This window comes from Gossypium hirsutum, chromosome A06 (assembly GCF_007990345.1).
Source record: "Gossypium hirsutum isolate 1008001.06 chromosome A06, Gossypium_hirsutum_v2.1, whole genome shotgun sequence".
In the NCBI taxonomy this organism is placed as follows: Eukaryota; Viridiplantae; Streptophyta; class Magnoliopsida; order Malvales; family Malvaceae; genus Gossypium; species Gossypium hirsutum.
The window spans coordinates 127,946,590-127,964,576 of NC_053429.1; the positions used below are offsets into that span (position 1 = coordinate 127,946,590).

The 17,987-nt window shown below is 32.0% G+C and overlaps 3 protein-coding genes across 3 annotated transcripts; 1 reads left to right on the forward strand and 2 right to left on the reverse strand.

Moving 5' to 3' along the window:
• Nucleotides 1-7,948: 7,948 nt before the first annotated feature.
• Nucleotides 7,949-8,723, reverse strand: LOC107960158 (NADH-ubiquinone oxidoreductase 20.9 kDa subunit). The gene is made up of 2 exons (XM_016896438.2): nt 8,432-8,723; nt 7,949-8,286 (listed from the first exon to the last, which is right to left on the reverse strand). The coding sequence occupies exons 1-2, from the start codon at nt 8,583-8,585 to the stop codon at nt 8,123-8,125; spliced, it is 318 nt and encodes a 105-aa protein (XP_016751927.1). The 5' UTR covers nt 8,586-8,723; the 3' UTR covers nt 7,949-8,122.
• Nucleotides 8,724-10,025: 1,302 nt separating this feature from the next.
• Nucleotides 10,026-14,659, forward strand: LOC107960157 (protein NAR1). Its single transcript, XM_016896437.2, has 11 exons — nt 10,026-10,375; nt 10,644-10,711; nt 10,884-11,037; nt 11,236-11,422; nt 11,607-11,733; nt 12,382-12,559; nt 12,673-12,722; nt 12,809-12,980; nt 13,126-13,252; nt 13,384-13,475; nt 13,996-14,659. The coding sequence occupies exons 1-11, from the start codon at nt 10,253-10,255 to the stop codon at nt 14,146-14,148; spliced, it is 1,431 nt and encodes a 476-aa protein (XP_016751926.2). The 5' UTR covers nt 10,026-10,252; the 3' UTR covers nt 14,149-14,659.
• Nucleotides 14,660-15,378: 719 nt separating this feature from the next.
• LOC107960156 (pentatricopeptide repeat-containing protein At4g16390, chloroplastic) lies at nt 15,379-17,776 on the reverse strand. The gene has a single exon (XM_016896436.2). The coding sequence runs from the start codon at nt 17,680-17,682 to the stop codon at nt 15,583-15,585; it is 2,100 nt and encodes a 699-aa protein (XP_016751925.2). The 5' UTR covers nt 17,683-17,776; the 3' UTR covers nt 15,379-15,582.
• Between the last annotated feature and the right edge of the window lie 211 nt (nt 17,777-17,987).

Genomic DNA, 17,987 nt, shown 5'->3' on the forward strand with positions numbered 1-17,987 from the left:
TAGGAGGGGCTCGACCCTTTTTAAAATGAAAAAAAATTCATTTAAACACTTTAAAATTTTGACCCCTAAAAAATAATAAAAAATTAATTTAATTACAAGCATATAAATTATTAAAATAATAAAATTTTATTTTTATTACGGTAAAAATTAAAATTTAATTTCTACCTTCTTAAAAAAAATTTGAATTCGTATCGAAAATAAGAATAATATTAAAAAAAGACATAATTAATGATGTCGTTAGCCATGAAGATGGGATTAAATAATAAACTAACTGCACGTTAACATCAGATTTTAGAGACGCCTGAATCAACAAAATACCATGGGCGGAAGCAATGCATGAGTAAATGGCAGTTGTGTAAATTATCACAAATTGAGGGGGGGTTTCGAGGAAGCCGCATCTACCAGGAAGTTGGGTACTTGGCAGTAAGACAGGTTGCTCATTCCCCGAAGCAACCCTAACTTTCCCGAACGTGTTTTTATCATTATTTTATTTTTATTTTTTTGTTTTTATCATATTATAATCATTTTATTTGTTTTTTTTTAATGAAGGTTAACAAATTGTAAATATTATATGTGAGAAGATGACGTGGCAACGTGCAAATGGTAGGCAGGTTCCTTCTCTAGTTTCTGCGTGTCATCGTCATAAGATCAGGTGCTTCTGGAATCATAGTACCCCTCGAGATAATACGGTGAGATGCAATGCCAAATAATCTCGTAAATTAATTTTTATATATTATATTAAATAGTAAATTTATTTATATTTACGGTTAAAAATTAATATTAGTACATAAAAAGTAAATAAATTAATATTTATATATTAAATCAGAGAGTAAATTGATCTTTTTATTAAAAATTTCATCATTGTATTAAGAATCAATTTGTAATATATCCCATCTATGTAAAAAATGACCAAATTAGTCTATATACGTTAGACTAAATAGCAATAAAATTTCCATCTATTTCTATTTTTAAAAAATAATTTCTGTATGTTAAAATGAGTTACACGTGATACATTAAATCGTTTTTAGTCTAATTGGCTCATAGCAACAACTTTGGCAATTTTAATTTAATAAACACATCTATGTGTTATGGACCACAGTTCAAAGCTTATGACCATTGTATAAAGAAATAGGTGACTAGAAAATGAGTTTTTACTTAGTTAATAAATGACTAAAAACCCACTTTTTCTAACTGAATGTCAGAATGAGGTAATGCGGTACACTGAATGTTTTTACTTTGAAAAAAAATAAGTTTTTAAGTTAATTTAATAAACAGGTCCTCGTGTATCACGTGGTAAATGTTTTTTCTCAATTAATAAATGACTAAAAACTTAGTTGCCACGAGCCAACTAGATTAAAAATCAATGACACAAAAACACTCTCATGTTTTATTTAGTTAATAAATGACCAAAAACTCATTTTTTTTACAAAGTAAAAACATTTATCACGAGGGTGTTTTTGTCTTACAAAAAAATAATTTAAACTCGAAATAAGTTTAGAAATATCCCCACACTTTACATTACCATCTCAACTAAAGCTTCGTTTATTTTATACATCATTTTTTATAAATATATCGTGAATACTATACTTAAAACTCTTTATTGAGTTAGTGTTACGAGTCAATTAGGTACCAAAATTTCATCTGAAATTTACGTAAAAAATTAATAAATAAATATAAAATAAAAATATAAAGAGAGGATGGAGTATTGAGTCAAACAAAACCATACAATTTGAGATTGAAATATTGAAGATAAAAAAGATGATTATGAGATCCAATAGCAAATATTACTTTATAATTCGTGCATATATTTTTCATAGTGCTGTCCTTTTACATGTGTGTTTGCTCTCTTTCTCCCCTCGAAAAGGGCTATTTTTCTTGTATTGAACAGTAAACACGTCAATGAGATAAATGTTGAGGGAAAAAAGGAAAATGGTATTAGTACTAATTAATTAAAAATAGGGATAAATTAATATTTAGCCCCTGAACTTATTAATGTTTCTTACGTTGGTCTCTAAATCTTTTCTGGCCCACATTAATCTTAAAACTTTGGCAACGTTTCACAATATCGTCTTGAACTTGAATTTTGTTAAGGTAGATCATGTTATCACTTGATTTTTTTTAATTTTCAGGTGATGATATGACAGAATTCAGAGCGCTACATCATTACTCTTGAATAGAATCTAAGTTAAGGGATCAAATTGAAACAAATCTAAATTTAAAAAATAAGGGTGTTGCTGATAAAGTATTGAAAATGAACTTTCAACATTTAATTTATTAATTGTGTTTGATAGTCGTTGTAACATTTTACTCCGATGTTGTTTGATAAACTAAAAATTTAAGTGCTCAAAAATTAAGTGTTGAATTTTTTTTTACTAAATTTTATAGGTGCTTAATTTATATTAGAAAAATTGTTTGGTAAATTGTAAAATATAAATATTGAATATAATTATCTTGTTTGATAAAAACAAATACTGATTTAAAAAAATATTTATTTATTAGTTTTAATCTTATTAATATAATATTTTTATATTATTTTAAATAGTTTTGGGTAAAAGATAAATATGTTAATTTAAATATCTTATTTTTGTTAAAAAATATAATTTATTTCAACTTTTTATTTTCTATGTTATAAACTGAAAATTTATGTACAATAAATTATTTGGTAAATTAATAAATATGACTAAGTAAGTAGTTACTTATCACTTGGCGTTGAAAATATTAAATTAATTTTATTTTTCAAAAATATATTTTTTAACTAAATTAGTTTCTCACTTTATTAAATTTAAAATATTCAAATTATTGTCTTTATTATTATCCATAGCTCGTAAACTCTAAAAAGAAAATTATCCATAGTTTTACCTCAACTTTTAAATAGGAGGACGATGTGTTTCTGTGCACTCAAACACAATCCTCCTACACTGACAATAATACCGATACCAATCGAGTTAAAACTCAATCGATAATTTTAATAATTTTTAATAAAATTAAAATATTAAAAACATCAACATTAAATCATGGATGTAATAAAGTCATCAATAGCGGCAGGATTTTACCACAATGATATATTCCCAAAATCACCATATACATACAACGGTTTATCGTTGACTATTTTGCATTGGCTAATTGATAATAAGTCTTATGGTACAAGTATCTAATTCCAATCAACGGTATTGCTTCACCCACCATGCTGTATTTTATTTATAGGGTAAATTACATCTAAGGTATTTAATTTATGTTTTAATCACTCAATTTTAAAAAGTTATAAAATAGTCACTAAATTATTCGAAAGTTTTTATTTAGATCACTAGGTTCGTAAGTTTTCTTTCTTAAAAAATTTGAGCTACTAAATTCTAAACGATGATTCGAGGATCAGTACGATAAATCTGTAAAAAAAAAGTAATTTTAAATTTTTTTTTTAGAAGTTGTGAGAAGAATAATTAAGGAGAAGACAAAGTTGGCGTCAGCAAGAATGGACCTACACAACTCAATGGTGCGTCATGTGGGGGATTTGATGAACATAATACGATTGAGAGAGCCTATGACTGCAAAATATATTATATGATTAAAGCTGATTTATTATCTCTTATACTTTTTCCTTTGTCTTATTCTTCCCAACCCAATAATAATGAAAATTTTCATTATTGGACCCATGTGTGATGTATATGATTAAGTTATTCATTTAAAAATAATTAAATGAAATTTAATTGAAATAATCAAAATAACTGATTATCATGTTTTTGGTATATTAATTTAGGGTAAATTATTAAAATAGTTACTTTTGGTTGTTTTGGATTGTATTTTAGTCATTATTGTTATCGTTTTGTTACAAAATAGTCACTCTGCCGTTAAGATTTGTTACCTCCTAAACGACAGTCTGATGTAGCAGTTAAAATGGGTTTAAAATGCCAACGTAGATGTCTAGGTAGAATGAGAAATGTTAATTTTTTTTATTATGAAAATAGAATACAAAATTTGCCTTAAAACCTAAATTATTCACACTGAACAACCTAAAATTTTGTATTCTATTTTTATAAAAAAAATTAACTTTTCTCATCCCAACTAGACATCCATGTTGGCATTTAAAATACATATTCACTGTCACGTCGTACTGCCATTTGGAAGGTAACAGATCTTAACGACAGAGTAGCCATTTCGTAACAAAACAATAACATAAGTAATTAAAACGTAACATTTCAAAAATAAGTGACTAAAATATAATATGAGGCAAACAAAATTGACTATTTTGACAATTTACCTATTTACTTATTTATTATTAGTTTGTAGCAATCTGCTATAGTTTTGGTTTTATATTATCGATTTGACTCTTGATTTTTTGTTCGATTGGTTGATTTAATTTAATTTTGACAATGTTATTTTTATATCGAGAGAGGTGTTTTCAAGGAAAAAAATGATGTTGACATTTCAATTGAAGTAGTTAACAATGTCAATTATTTTGATTGATGAGCTAATGAGGTTATACAAGTAAATGAGTTAATGCTCTTTTTTATACAATGTTTAAAATTTTTTATAGTTCTTATTTAACCTTTAAATAGAAGAATAATGTATTTCAGCACACTCAAACTGACATTCTACTATAATTGATGACAACATCAATACTAATCGAATAAAGATTCAATCGTGGATGACTACTCTATAACAAAGAATAAAGGGAGAACATGACATAAGTTGAGGAACATAAGGTGGTGGGATGACGTCACTTGCTTTTTTACCCTGCATATGAAATAGACAATAAAAAATTAAAAAAGACAAAAAGTGATGCAAACATTTCGTTCAACTTTAATTCACTGTTTTTTAGTGTTTAAATTCAATCCAATTGAACCCAGCAACGACATTAAGGGAGCCACGTCATCCATGACTCAATCTCACCATATGAACTAAAACCACCTTTTCTTTAAGCATTGGACTACAACTAAACATCTTAGTTTTGTTTAACATTATGGGTAAATTGCACTCAAAGTCACTAAACTATTAATAAATTTATATTTTAATTATTCAATTTTAAAATATTATAAAATAATCATTGAACTATTTGAAAATTTTTATTCAAGTTATTAAACTGTTAGATTTATTATTTTTTTTAAAAAAAGTTTAATCAATGAACATTAAGCAACAATTCAATTACCAATACGATAAATCAATATTCATAGACGAGTAAGAAAACGTATCCTAAATCCAAATTGATTTGACTCTCAATGTCAAAAATCATTGAAGAAAACTATTTGCATTTTAATTCCTAGTTTCGTGATGTTTAAAGTAATTTCATGAAAAGAAAAAACAAAACTATATATGAAAATAGGAAGAAGAATTTTTTATTATTGAGTGATGTGAATTGAGAGGGCTATACAACATTAATTTTAACAGCCTAATGACTTAATTAAAAAAAATTTAAATAATTCAATAACTTTTTATAATTTTTTAAAATTAAGTGACTAAAATATAAATTTATTAATAGTTTAGTGACATCGAGTGTAATCAGGCAATGTTTCTCTGTCAAAAAAATGTGTGTTTCCTAATAATCAAATGTAAGACTAAACACACGGTTACACACCTAAAAGTTTCGGACAAAAAAAAGTGCACCATTGTTTTTTTCTTTCATTCTTGGGCTACAGGTTTCTAGTTGGTAGTAAAGATAGGTTCTATGGGCTTAAAAGCTGCCACTTTACGGCCGACCAGCCACCACGTGCAGCCCGTTTTCAAGGTCAAAGTTGCTAAGTATTCGGCATGATCATCGATCTTCAGATATCGAGTCTCTAAATCGGATTCAGTCCTTCAAAAATATTCATTGAAAGAAAGAAGAAACGCCTTTGTAAATTGACAAAAGCTATGGTGTCAGAAACCGGAGGCGACCGATGTGCATATTTAAGACCATGAAAGTTCACAAAACCAATCATTACCAGGGATGTATTCTGGCCGAGTCCTAATACTGCCAAAGCTCAAGCTCGACTAGAAATTCAAAGTTTGATACTCAGCTCAAGATCAATCAAACATTTGTTTTTTAAGCTCGAGATATAATTGAACTACTCGAGTTCGAGCTCAATTAAACTCGTTTACCAATTTTTATACTCAAGCTCGAGCTTGGCTTGATAATTAAACTTAAGGTTAATAATATATATTAAGGGCAATAATGTAATTTAATAATATAAAAATATGAAAGCTTGATAAGACTTGGGAGCCTTTCAAGTCAAGTGTTACTAAGCTCGAATTCAACTTGATTGATAGCTCAAGCTCGACATTTACACCCCTAATCATTACAAAACAATCTCCTAAAATATCAACTTAAGCTTAACCAATGGTGTTCATGCTAATATATTAAAGACTAGTGATGGTACCTGTCTCTTACAGGGCAGCTTACTGGTCCTATCTTTCGAGGACAACCCATAGTCCTAAAACTCAACTACAACATCAAAATGAATACAGGGAGGACTATTGTTATCTAAAAACAAAAAAGAACAAGCATCCATGACACCGAACTATATGTCCCCGAAAGCGTAACGAAATTTTAAACCAAGAAGAAACTACAACACCGATAATGACATAGCCCAAAGAGTTAACCAGAATACTTCTTAAGTGATAACAAGAAGCTAGGAACCTGAAATTCAAGAAAATCAAGATGGTGAACATCCTTTAGATTCTAATACCGCAAAGAGTCGTAAGTTGAAAAGCCCCAAATCTTTTAACCTATGCCCTCGAAAAGAAACTAATATTCACATAACTATAAGTTATATATGTTGACACGAACCAAGAAATGAGGAAAGACGGAAGGTAAAAGTACCATGGAGGCCGCTGTACTAGGAGTCAAATTGTATTTTACTCCCTCTACTAAAAAAATGGACAAATTAGTCCTTATACATTGGATCAAAGAATAAACTAATCATTTAAATTAAACAATTCATCAATTTATACTGTTAAAAACCAACCTAGATGACAGACCAAAATGGAACCATCAAGTCAATAAAAAGCAACCAAAATATTTTGAAAATTGATATAACTCGCTAACATGAAGCACACAATGAGGAAAGATTGAACCATAAAACCAAAAAAAGCAACCAAAACATTTTGAAGATCAATAAAACTCACTAACACGAACCAAGCAATGAAAGCTCGAATGTAGGAAGATGGAACCGTAATTCCAATAAAAAAACAACAGAAACATTTCGAAATCGATATAACTTGCTACAACGAACCAACCAATGAAAACTTGTATATAGGAAGATGGAACCATAAAGCCAATAAAAAGCAACCAAAACATTTTGAAAATCAATATAACTTGCTAACATGAACCAAGCAATGACAACTCAAATGTAGGAAGATGGAACCGTAATGCCAATAAAAAACAACCAAAAGATTTCCAAAATCGATATAACTTGCTAACACGAACCAAGCAATGAAAACTTGAATGTAGGAAGATGGAACGTAATGCCAATAAAAAAAAAACAGAAACATTTCGAAATCGATATAACTTGCTACCACAAACCAAGCAATGAAAACTCGAATGTAGGAAGATGGAACCATAATGCCAATAAAAAAACAACCAAAACATTTTGAAATCAATATGACTTGCTAATACGAACCAAGCAATGAAAAGTTGAATGTAGGAAGATGGAACCATAATGCCAATAAAAGAAACAGAAACATTTCAAAATTGATATAACTTGCTAACATGAACCAAGCAATGAAAACTCGAATGTAGGAAGATAGGACCATAATGCCAATAAAAGAACAACTATGACTTGCTAACACAAACCAAGGAATGAGGAAGATCGAACCATAAAGCCAATAAAAAGTAACCTGAACATTTTGAAAATTGACATAACTTGCTAGCACGAACCAAGCAAAGAAAACTCAAAAGTAGGCCGTTTTAATGCTGCAAACAATCAATTGCATCAAAAGGTTGGTGCCTTCTAACAGTTATTCAAAGACAACCTCATTTCAGTGGGAGCTTAGACCCATATAAGTCACATTTTAAAGCATCAAAAGAGTACAGCAGCAATACAAATGCCTTGCAATGAACAACATGAAATCAAAGACAGCAATGAAGATTATTCAAATTTTCCTAAAAACATAAAAGTGAATAGACGAGAATAGAAAAAGAGAGAAATGGCTAGTTTTTGAGTCCACGTTTTTGGTACTGAGCGACCTCGCCATCATTAGGGAAAAATCCCATGAGTCGACCCGCTGAGTTCTGGTACGCGTACATAAATCCACCCATTAACCCAATCAACCCTCCTGTCACCATTGAAGGCCCTTTTAATCCTGGTTTTATCCCTGCATCAACCAAGAAAAAAAAAGGTTGAAACTTTGAACCAAAAACCCTTTTTTCCCCCAATTAAATCAAATTCAAATGCTAATAGATCAAAAAAGAAAAGACCCACATGCATTTCAATGTTACAAGATTAGAAAAAAAGGTTACCGGAGAGGTAGCCGACGGTGACTGAAACGCCGGTAATGGTAGTGAAACGGAGGTAATCGAGGGTGTTGAAATTGCCAACGACTTTGGTGAAAGGAGGGTTTCGATCTATAACTGGGTACTCTGGTTTGGCCGAAGCTGTTATGTCTGTATTCATCTTTGATGTTCGGTTTTTTTCTTTGTTTTCCCTATTGCAGGCGCTGTTAGTACACTCGATTGGGAAAAATAAATAGAAGAACAGAACAGAACGCCTCTGGTCGGAATTTGTTTTTGATTCTTCAGATTTGGGCCAATCCAAAAACCATGTTATAAAATGGATTTATTTTCTGTTTAGTGGTGATTGGTTTTGGGCTTTCACATTTGTGCATGTAAAGAGCAAAGCCTGTTTATGTGGACTGAAAAACTAAGTAATTTTATATTTTAGTCATTAAACTTAAAAAGTTACAAAATAGTTATTATATCATTTAAAATTTTCATTTAAGTTATTGAATTATAAAAATTATTGTTATATAGCTTTTTCTATTTACACTACCTTCGTCAATCGAAAACTCTCCTTTTTATTCTCTTCTACAGCTTAGTTTTAATTCAAACAATTTCTTCTCTGATCTTTGATATTGACAGTTAAATCAACTTGGATCTAAAATATAATTTTCTACTCATTGATGGATACTAATTCACTATACTGATCGTTGAATCATCAAGGATCACTTTGCTGGTATCTATGAACAAGCAGGAATAGTCGAGTGTTTAATGGCTGAAGCTTTGATTAGGAGAGTATTCTTGATAGAGGCATGCGATTAGCATCGAGTATTATTGAGGCCCAGGTGGAGATGTGGCCGGTCGTCAAGCAAATCGTTGGCAGGCAACCTACGTTGATTTGATGGGAATGACTGCCCTTAGGCTTGCTAAAGCTAAACACCGATGGCGCGAGAAATGCTTCTTCGAGGGTCACTATTGCGGTTTGTGTGTTTTGCAACCATGAAGGGAGGTGGGTACAAGGTTTTGCGCACAATGGGGGCTAGTGCTGTGGGGAGTTCAGCCCTTAAATAAATCTAATTGTAAAATTATTTTTTAAATTTATTTTATTTTATTTTTAATAGTTTTCTTAATTCATTATTTTAGTAAATTCTTAGTATTGTCTCATTTTTCTTAAAATTATTCAAACAATATTTCTATAAATGTTACTCAAATACCTAACTTTTTTGGTAAATGTACTTGAGAGATCCTTCTATTATAGGGATCGGATCAAATTAGTCCATGCATTATTAAAAAATATTAAATAAAGTCAAATTGGAATAGAATTAACATTTAATTTTAAAAAATATTATTTACTATCTAACAATGTTAATATTTTAAGATTTTATGGTTCTGTAAATAAAATTTTTGTTTGAAATTGAATCGCTATTAAAAAAAAAAAGAATTTTCAAGGTATTTTTCTATACAATAAATGTTAACTTCACTACAAATTGGACTTATTTTTTTTAATAGTACAAGAATTAAATTGATCTGTTTAATAATATAAAGATTAATTTGATCTTTTTTTATAATACAGGGACTTTCCAGGAAATTTAACCTAAATGTTTTTCTTTTAGTTCATAATAAAATAATAAAAAAAGAGGTCCCTAATACACACACGCCTTTGCTTGCTGCTTCCCTCCGGTGATAGTTACCGCCTTTGACCTAAGAAACTATTTCAAGCTCCTTTAATCTTTCTCTCCTCTGAAAAGAAGCTTATTATCGAATCAAAGTAAATTCGTAGCTTTAATTATCGATTTTCGAATTGAATTTTGGGCGTTGCGTAATAGTAGCTGAGAACTTAGAACGATGTCGGAGAAGTTCTCGCCGACTCTCAGAATCGGAGATCTCAGTGATTTCATAGCACCGTCTCAAGCCTGCGTCGTTTCTCTCAAAGGACTCAAAGCGACCCCTAAGAAACCTGAACCTCAGGTACTTACACCTTTACTCAATAACTTTCCTCAATTTTGATTTTTTTTTTGTGATTTTTTTTTTGTGATTTTTTCCAATTTTGATTCGGAATTGCATGCAATAGTTATTATTATATTTTTTTTTGTAACTTGGTCCTGTTTTAGCTTGGTGATGTTTTATAATCGCATAGGCTTAATTCTACTAATTTATCAAATTATTTAGCAGTAGAAGGGAATGAATTTTCGTTATTTTTGGTTAAATTTTTCTTATTTGAAATGCTTTGCTGAAGGTTTTAGCTGGTAAGAGTCAGCAAACTGAACCAGTAAAAATTTCACTCAAGGATTGCTTGGCATGTAGGTAATATGTTTCTCTATCTTCGATCTATCCTTCTTGTCTTTAAAATTGCTTATCTTGTCCATTTGAGGAAATTTTCCTGTTTATTAAGGGTATAATTTTAAGGTAATTATCAGAATGGTTGAATGTTGAATGACTAGTTTATGACTTTCAATTGTTCCTTGCGATGTTGTAGTGGGTGCATAACCTCAGCGGAGACTGTGATGCTTGAGAAGCAAAGCTTAGATGAATTCCTTTCCAATATTAATAAAGGGAAAGCTGTAATTGTATCCCTGTCTCCACAGTCAAGGGCCTCCCTTGCTGCTCACTTTGGCATCCCTCCACTAAAGGTATGATGTAAATTTAGAAACCTAACCTAAAACACTTTGATCGTGGCATTCTATCCCCTATCTGTAATTCCTTCCGACTAAATATGTGATTCCCAACATATGATATTGCATTATTCTGTTTGAAGTACTTCAAATGTTGCCTAAATGTTATTTAAGTTGAATGTTTCTAATTATGGAAGTTCTTTTCTCATATTTCAGGTTTTCAAGAAACTCACAACTTTTTTAAAGTCTTTGGGAGTAAAGGCTGTTTTTGATACTTGCTGTATTAGAGACTTAACATTGATTGAAACTTGTCATGAATTCATTGCTCGATATAAACAAGGCCAAGCAACTGATGACGAGAAAAGCAAATCCTCACTCCCGATGCTGTCCTCATCATGTCCAGGTATACATCTTTTCTAGCAATAATTTAATTGTATTGCCTCTTCCTAAAACCCCAAAATGCTTATGCACAGATGGTTTGGACTTGTGTATTATATATGGAGTAGACTATGGCAGGGATGTCATAGTAATTTATAGAATTCCAGTGACCAAAAGTGGTTTTCTTGTGTGTCTTTCTCTAATTTCAGGGTGGATATGCTATGCGGAAAAACAACTAGGATCCTATATTTTACCATACATATCCTCAGTCAAGAGTCCTCAGCAATCAATGGGAGCTGCTATTAAGCATCATCTATGTCAAACAATGGGTTTCAGGTAGTCTTGTCTGTTCAACTTTTATTCATCAGACTTGTGATTTCTTTTGGTCATGATCATGCTATTAACAACACTTCTGCTAGCAGAGACAACTTAAAACTTGTTATGTACTCTAGTAATGATATTTGGCTTTTAAGTTTCAGATGAATTGCGCGAGTAGCAATTCTCTTATAATTTAATTTAGAAAACTAAAATCTTGCTAAATTCCGTAATTTCCAATGAATTACAGCATACTGTTTACAACTAAAAAGCCTTCCACACTTCTAATGCTAGTGGAGAAACTTGAAAGTAAATGAAGATTGAAGGTCATAACCGTAACAAAATCATATTCATTTGACATTCTAAGTACTTCCATATTAATGAGTATAATTAAAGGATTGTTCTAATTGCTTTCCTTTTAACAATGTGGGTTGTAGAACATCACTCCACTCCCTTTTATCTTTTTTATTTACTATTCAAGTGCTACAAAAAGTTAGCTTTTTATCTATGGACTGACATTTCAGGAATGCCAATCTTCAGTTGGTATCTGATAAAAATTTCTAATCTTATATCTTGATACTATCCAAATATTAGAGGAAATAGAGAATGCTGAAAGCTTTATATTATTCTTAATGCTTGAATTACCAGATAATTCATTTTACTTGATAGGCCGGAGGAGATTTACCATGTAACTGTGATGCCATGTTATGATAAGAAGCTTGAGGCTGCCAGGGAGGACTTTGTTTTTCAAGCAGAATCTAATGATGAAAGCCATGCAGATCAAGGTGTTTGTATTCCAGAGGTTGACTCTGTCTTGACCTCTGGAGAAGTATTAGATTTGATACAGGTGAAGTCAAGGTTGCACATTATCTTAATTTGACATTTTAATGTAACAATTTTATGTTAATTACCTTATGGCTTTATGTAATCATTTTTAATTTATTTGGTCAATTTATGCAGTTGAAAGAAGTTGATTTTGATGCCTTGGAAGAGTCACCTATAGATAGAATGTAAGTACCACAATTATCCTCCCTAAAGAGATCCTCTATTGCCACCTTGTTGTTACATACAAACGAAAATTATTATCGTTCCACAGGTTGGCAAATCTTGATGAGCAAGGACATCTTTATGGTGTCTCAGGAGGCTCTGGAGGTTATGCAGAAACTGTCTTCCGGTATGCTGCAAAAGTTCTCTTTGGAAGAGAAATTGATGGCCCTTTGGACTTCAGAATTATAAGAAATTCTGATTTCCGAGAATTGAGTCTAGAAGTAAGTTTGCTTTTTAATTTGATAGCATTTTCTTTTAGCATGGTTTTGTTAACTAAACTCAAATGGCTCAAATGGTCATGGTACCAACTTCAACCCTACATTTATTTCTTTTTCTCCTTTATTATCCTGACAGTCAAATATGTAGGTGGAGGGGAAAACCGTGCTGAAATTCGCCCTATGTTATGGCTTCCAAAACCTGCAAAACATTGTCAGGAAAGTTAAAACAAGGAAATGTGATTATCAGTTTGTGGAAGTCATGGCATGCCCTTCAGGTTTCTGTTTCGTTATATCCTTTTATCTTTTTGGATGTCGAATTGGGTTTTTGAAACATTCACTTGTAACTTCTTATAAGATGGTGAAAATTCCGGTTTAGCATAACAGTTCGGTATGTTAATACATGCAGGTTGCTTAAATGGGGGAGGGCAAATCAAGCCAAAGCCAGGACAATCTCCAAAGGAGTTAATTAAATCATTAGAAGCCATTTACATGGAAAACGTGAGTATCTATTTTTGGTTATGAATTTATTCACTTTTTTTGGAAAACCAAAAATAATAATTCATCAAGCCAAAATACTTCGTTATGGACAACAATTATGTACGTTTGGCTGGAGTATTATTTTTTCCCCATGTTTTAGTCACTGGTTAGCTATAAATTAATCACAATTGGTAATTTTTAGCCACATACATGACTTGTTTGTGGCAGAGAGAAGGAAAAATTTTCACTTACTTTGTAGAGGTCTTATTTTTTACAAGACTTTTTACTCATCTTTCTAATTGCATGTTTATATTTGTACTAATTATTGTCTAAACTAATTTAAAACATGTGTGTTAAATAAGTTTTTTCCTTGTGTTATTACACTAGTAACCCAATGTAGCATTAAAAAGCATAACCATACTTGCAAGGCTATACTGCTAAAAGTGAGCATTTACATGCCATAAACAATCAAGCTCTCTTTCAAATATGCATTTATTCCTTTTTGTTCTTTCTTTTTAATTGATTCTTCATTATGCCATAGGTTCTGGAAGCTGATCCGTTTAAGAACCCTCTGGTAAAACGGTTGTATGATGAGTGGCTTGGGCACCCAGGTTCTGAAAAAGCGAAAAGGCACATGCACACAGGATACCACCCTGTTGTAAAAAGTGTCACTGCTCAGTTGCACAATTGGTAAAAACACTTTTCTAACATATCTGGTCCTGTTTAACATGGTAACTTTTCCTCTGTTGTCTCTCCTTGAGTGCATGTTCATTGTTTTTCGGCCGTGGCATGTCTTCGTTGGTCGTTTATTCCTTTCGTAATTGCATTTGCAAGGAGACCAATTTTGATAAGGAGATAATTTGTTTTGAAGAAAATTATTTATTATCACAATCTTTTTCTTTTTGGCTACGTCTTTATTGGATACGGGTATGTGTTTGATATTTCGTATACTCATTTGTTTTAACCTTTTAATGTATTTGAAGAATCATACTCGATACGTACATCCGAATGTATGTCATGTACAACTGTCGGACACAAATACTTTATAGAAAAAAAAGGGTGTATGGGTAACATAGCTTGTCATGTATATGCTGTATTAGATATTAGGCAAAAGAAGGGAATTGATTCGTGTTCTTAACGGTATCTAGAAACATTTTATAGCATATATGCCAGTGTGTATGTTGTTGAGGTTTTGTTTTGGTTAATGTACCTATCATGTCTCTTTATTATAGGGATTGATCAATTTAATCCTTATATTATTAAAAAAAATCAAATTTGGACAAAAATTGAGATTAAAATTATTTTTACTGTTCAACATTTTTCAATATTTTTACTATTTAAATAGTAAATGTTGAAAATTGATTTTTTTTAGGTAAATTACTCTATAGTTATCCAAGTTTTTGTTATTTATTATTTTAATCACCGCTGTTATATAAATTCGAATTTTGTCACTCCAAACAGATTGAACAGAATAATATTTAATATATATTTGTTGATATAATACGTAAAATTATTCATAGCTTCTCTTCAACTTTTAAGTGGGAGGATAATACATTTCAACATCTTTGAACTTATATCCTCCTGCATAGATAATAATATTGATGCTAATTCAGTTAAAAACTTAATCCCTATATTTAATATGTTTTAATCCTATATAATTTTTAGATAAAGTAGAATAATTTACACGAAATTTTTATTTGACCAATATTTTTTAGCTGCAAAATGACGATTCATCAGTGGACTCTTAATCTGAAAGGGTTAGGGTTAAGCTTCACTCGTTTTTTTAATATACTGTCTTATTTGAACATACTCATTCTTATCACTTGAGACTGATGCTTAAAACAGTTTACGTTATAAAATTTTTTAAAAAATAAAAACAAATTGTTCAAAATGGCAAAGACAGTTGGCCCAACTCATGCGAGACTCCAGTAATTTGGCAGTACTTCATTAACTTACATCAGGATATATAGGAATATAGTGTACCATGCTACAAAATTTTCCCACCATTAAATTAGAGGATGCTAATAAAGATGAAAAAGAGGAGTCAGAAAATATTTCGTTTCTAGACATTATATATTGATGCAAAGAACTGACCTAGGGCAAAGACTCGTTCATGAACACACACAACCTATGCAACTACCAAGTTGGGTGAACGTCTCGACTCCAACCATGACTCGGCGGCAACTTTTGTCGTCAAAAACCAGCCAGCTTTATCTGAGGCTTCATGGAATGGAGCATCTAGTTCCTTCAAATGCGACTCGATGACAGTTGCCAATCCTTTCTCCGAGTATTTGTGTTTCCCGTGTCCGGTATTGATTCCGAGCAATGGGGGAAGCTCCTCCCCAGACTCCTGTACCTTTGTCAAATCATTGATCCAAACATGTAGTGCAGTTAAAGCTGCCCCGAGAGATAGACTCTTGAGATTCAAGGACCATTGTGTTGGAGACCTTGATTGTATTCCGGCATAAATCTCTAGTGAAAGTCCCAGCTCTAACAGATCACAAGCTCTTTCCAACAAATCTAAGTTAACACAGAGATCAATCAAACAGTTACAGTAAGGCTTCTTTACATCGGAACTGATATGATTAAAAAGTTCCAATGCTTCGTTCTTGAAATTCCCTTCACCGTTTTGCTCCCCTATCAAAAGTTTCACCACACGACCTAGTTCTGGTTTAGCCTTCTCGATGCAATCCATTACCTTACCAAGTTCTTCTCTAGGTGTATGTGTCATCACATTCAGAAGACAACCGCAAAACCTATAATCCGGAGTAATTCCCAATTCGTAAACTCGGTTAAACATCCTTACAACATCGTCGGTACGCTGAGCTTTCCCGTAGCATTGGATAAGGGATGTCAGAACAAAAATGTTGGGCTCAAAGCCAGCTTCAAGCATCACGTTCAAAATCCCCTCAGCCTCCGAAACTTTCCCACTACAAGAATATATCGTGATCAAAGATGAAAACGTCCAACTGTCAGGTTTGCAAGCCCCGGAATTTTTCATGTCTTCAAAAATTTCAGCAGCTTCATCTGCAAAACCAACATCAGCACACATTGCTAAAAGGGTATTGTAAAGAACAACAGTCAACTCCAATCCATTATCTTTCATCTCTTTATACACATTTAGAGCATCTTCACCATATCGAGCTCTTCCATAAGCTCGTAAAAGTGCAGCATACGTTGCCCAATTTGGTGAAAATCCATTAGAAAGCATCTCTTTGTAAATACTCTTGGCTTGCCAAGGCCTCTTGGCTCTCCCCATGGCATCCAACAAAGTATTATATATAACTACATTAGGTTTAACACCTAAGGCCTTCATTTCCTCATAAACATTTAAACATCCATCATAATTTCCAGATACACCATATATTTTAATCAAAGTTGAAAACGTAACAGGATCGATACGCCACTTTTCTGTTCTAGCACGGTCATACAAGTTGAAGGCCATATCAACATTTCCAGCACGGCCATAAGCATCGATCATGGCAGAGTAAGTAACATCATCAGGGTCACACTCATAAGTAGGCATTTTCTCAAACCACTCAACAGCCTTACTTGGCAAACCACAGACCCTAGAACAACTAATCAAAGTCGAAAAAGTAACATTATCAGGCTTAACCCCTCTTTGAAGCATTTCATCGAACAGTTTCTCAGCACCATCCAAATCCTTAGACTTCCTAAAAACCTTAAGAGTAACATTATAAAGAATGACTTCTCGACTGGTTTTCGTTAATATCTTTCGAAAATGATCAAGAACAAGCAACGCAGTGTTAGGGTTCGACATGTTATTGAGAACAACAACAGCATCTTGTTCCGATACATCGTCACCTAAACTACTCAAAACAGCTAAAACATCTTTTTCATTTGGATCACAAGAATCCAAAGACTCAGCTACTTTGAGCAGAGAAGAATACCTTGAATCATAAGTCAATTGCCTAAGACGTGAAGCTCTGGAGCTTCGAGGATTGACCCACACATAGCTTTTCGAAGCGGTTTTGCCATCAGGGTATTGTGAATTGGTGAGTTTTCGAGGGATTTGAGTCTCTTGCGACATTAGGTCTTCCAAAGAAACATGGCTGCTGCTTGCCTTGATAGAGGTTTTAGATAAGGAAACCAGGTTTAGAGAAGTGGGTGGGTTGGTTCTTAAGGATTTTGATTTTGGTGAAACAGAGAGAGAGTGACGGTCACGTAAAAGAGAAGAAGGTGAGGAACATAGATGATGATACGCCATTGATGTATCTGTTTGTCTAAGCTTTAAAAGCTTAAACTTTAGAGAGAAGAAGAGGGAGTGTGTTTTCTGTATAGGGAAATGACCTTATCTACAAAATACAAACTTAGAAAGATAACACAAAGGTTAGATTTTTCAATTTTACCATCTTACCCTTGTATGTTCTTCCATATTACGATTTTGATTTCTTCACGTATCAAAATATCTAGTTTTAATAGCTGTTTTGGCCCCTGTATTATAACCAAATTTTATTTTTATTATTTCTTGGGTCACCAAGCCCGTTCTTGATATTTTTAGGATTTTAGGTG

What these genes read in the sequence shown, in the direction of transcription:
- LOC107960158 (XM_016896438.2), bottom strand. Translation starts at nt 8,585, where the DNA reads ATGAATACAGACATAACAGCTTCGGCCAAACCAGAGTACCCAGTTATA. An exon ending in CACCGTCGGCTACCTCTCCG is followed by an intron (nt 8,287 to 8,431) that starts GTAACCTTTTTT and finishes TGGTTGATGCAG; the next exon opens with GGATAAAACCAGGATTAAAA.
- LOC107960156 (XM_016896436.2), bottom strand. Translation starts at nt 17,682, where the DNA reads ATGGCGTATCATCATCTATGTTCCTCACCTTCTTCTCTTTTACGTGAC.
- LOC107960157 (XM_016896437.2), top strand. Translation starts at nt 10,253, where the DNA reads ATGTCGGAGAAGTTCTCGCCGACTCTCAGAATCGGAGATCTCAGTGAT. An exon ending in GCTGTCCTCATCATGTCCAG is followed by an intron (nt 11,423 to 11,606) that starts GTATACATCTTT and finishes CTCTAATTTCAG; the next exon opens with GGTGGATATGCTATGCGGAA. An exon ending in TGTCAAACAATGGGTTTCAG is followed by an intron (nt 11,734 to 12,381) that starts GTAGTCTTGTCT and finishes TTTACTTGATAG; the next exon opens with GCCGGAGGAGATTTACCATG.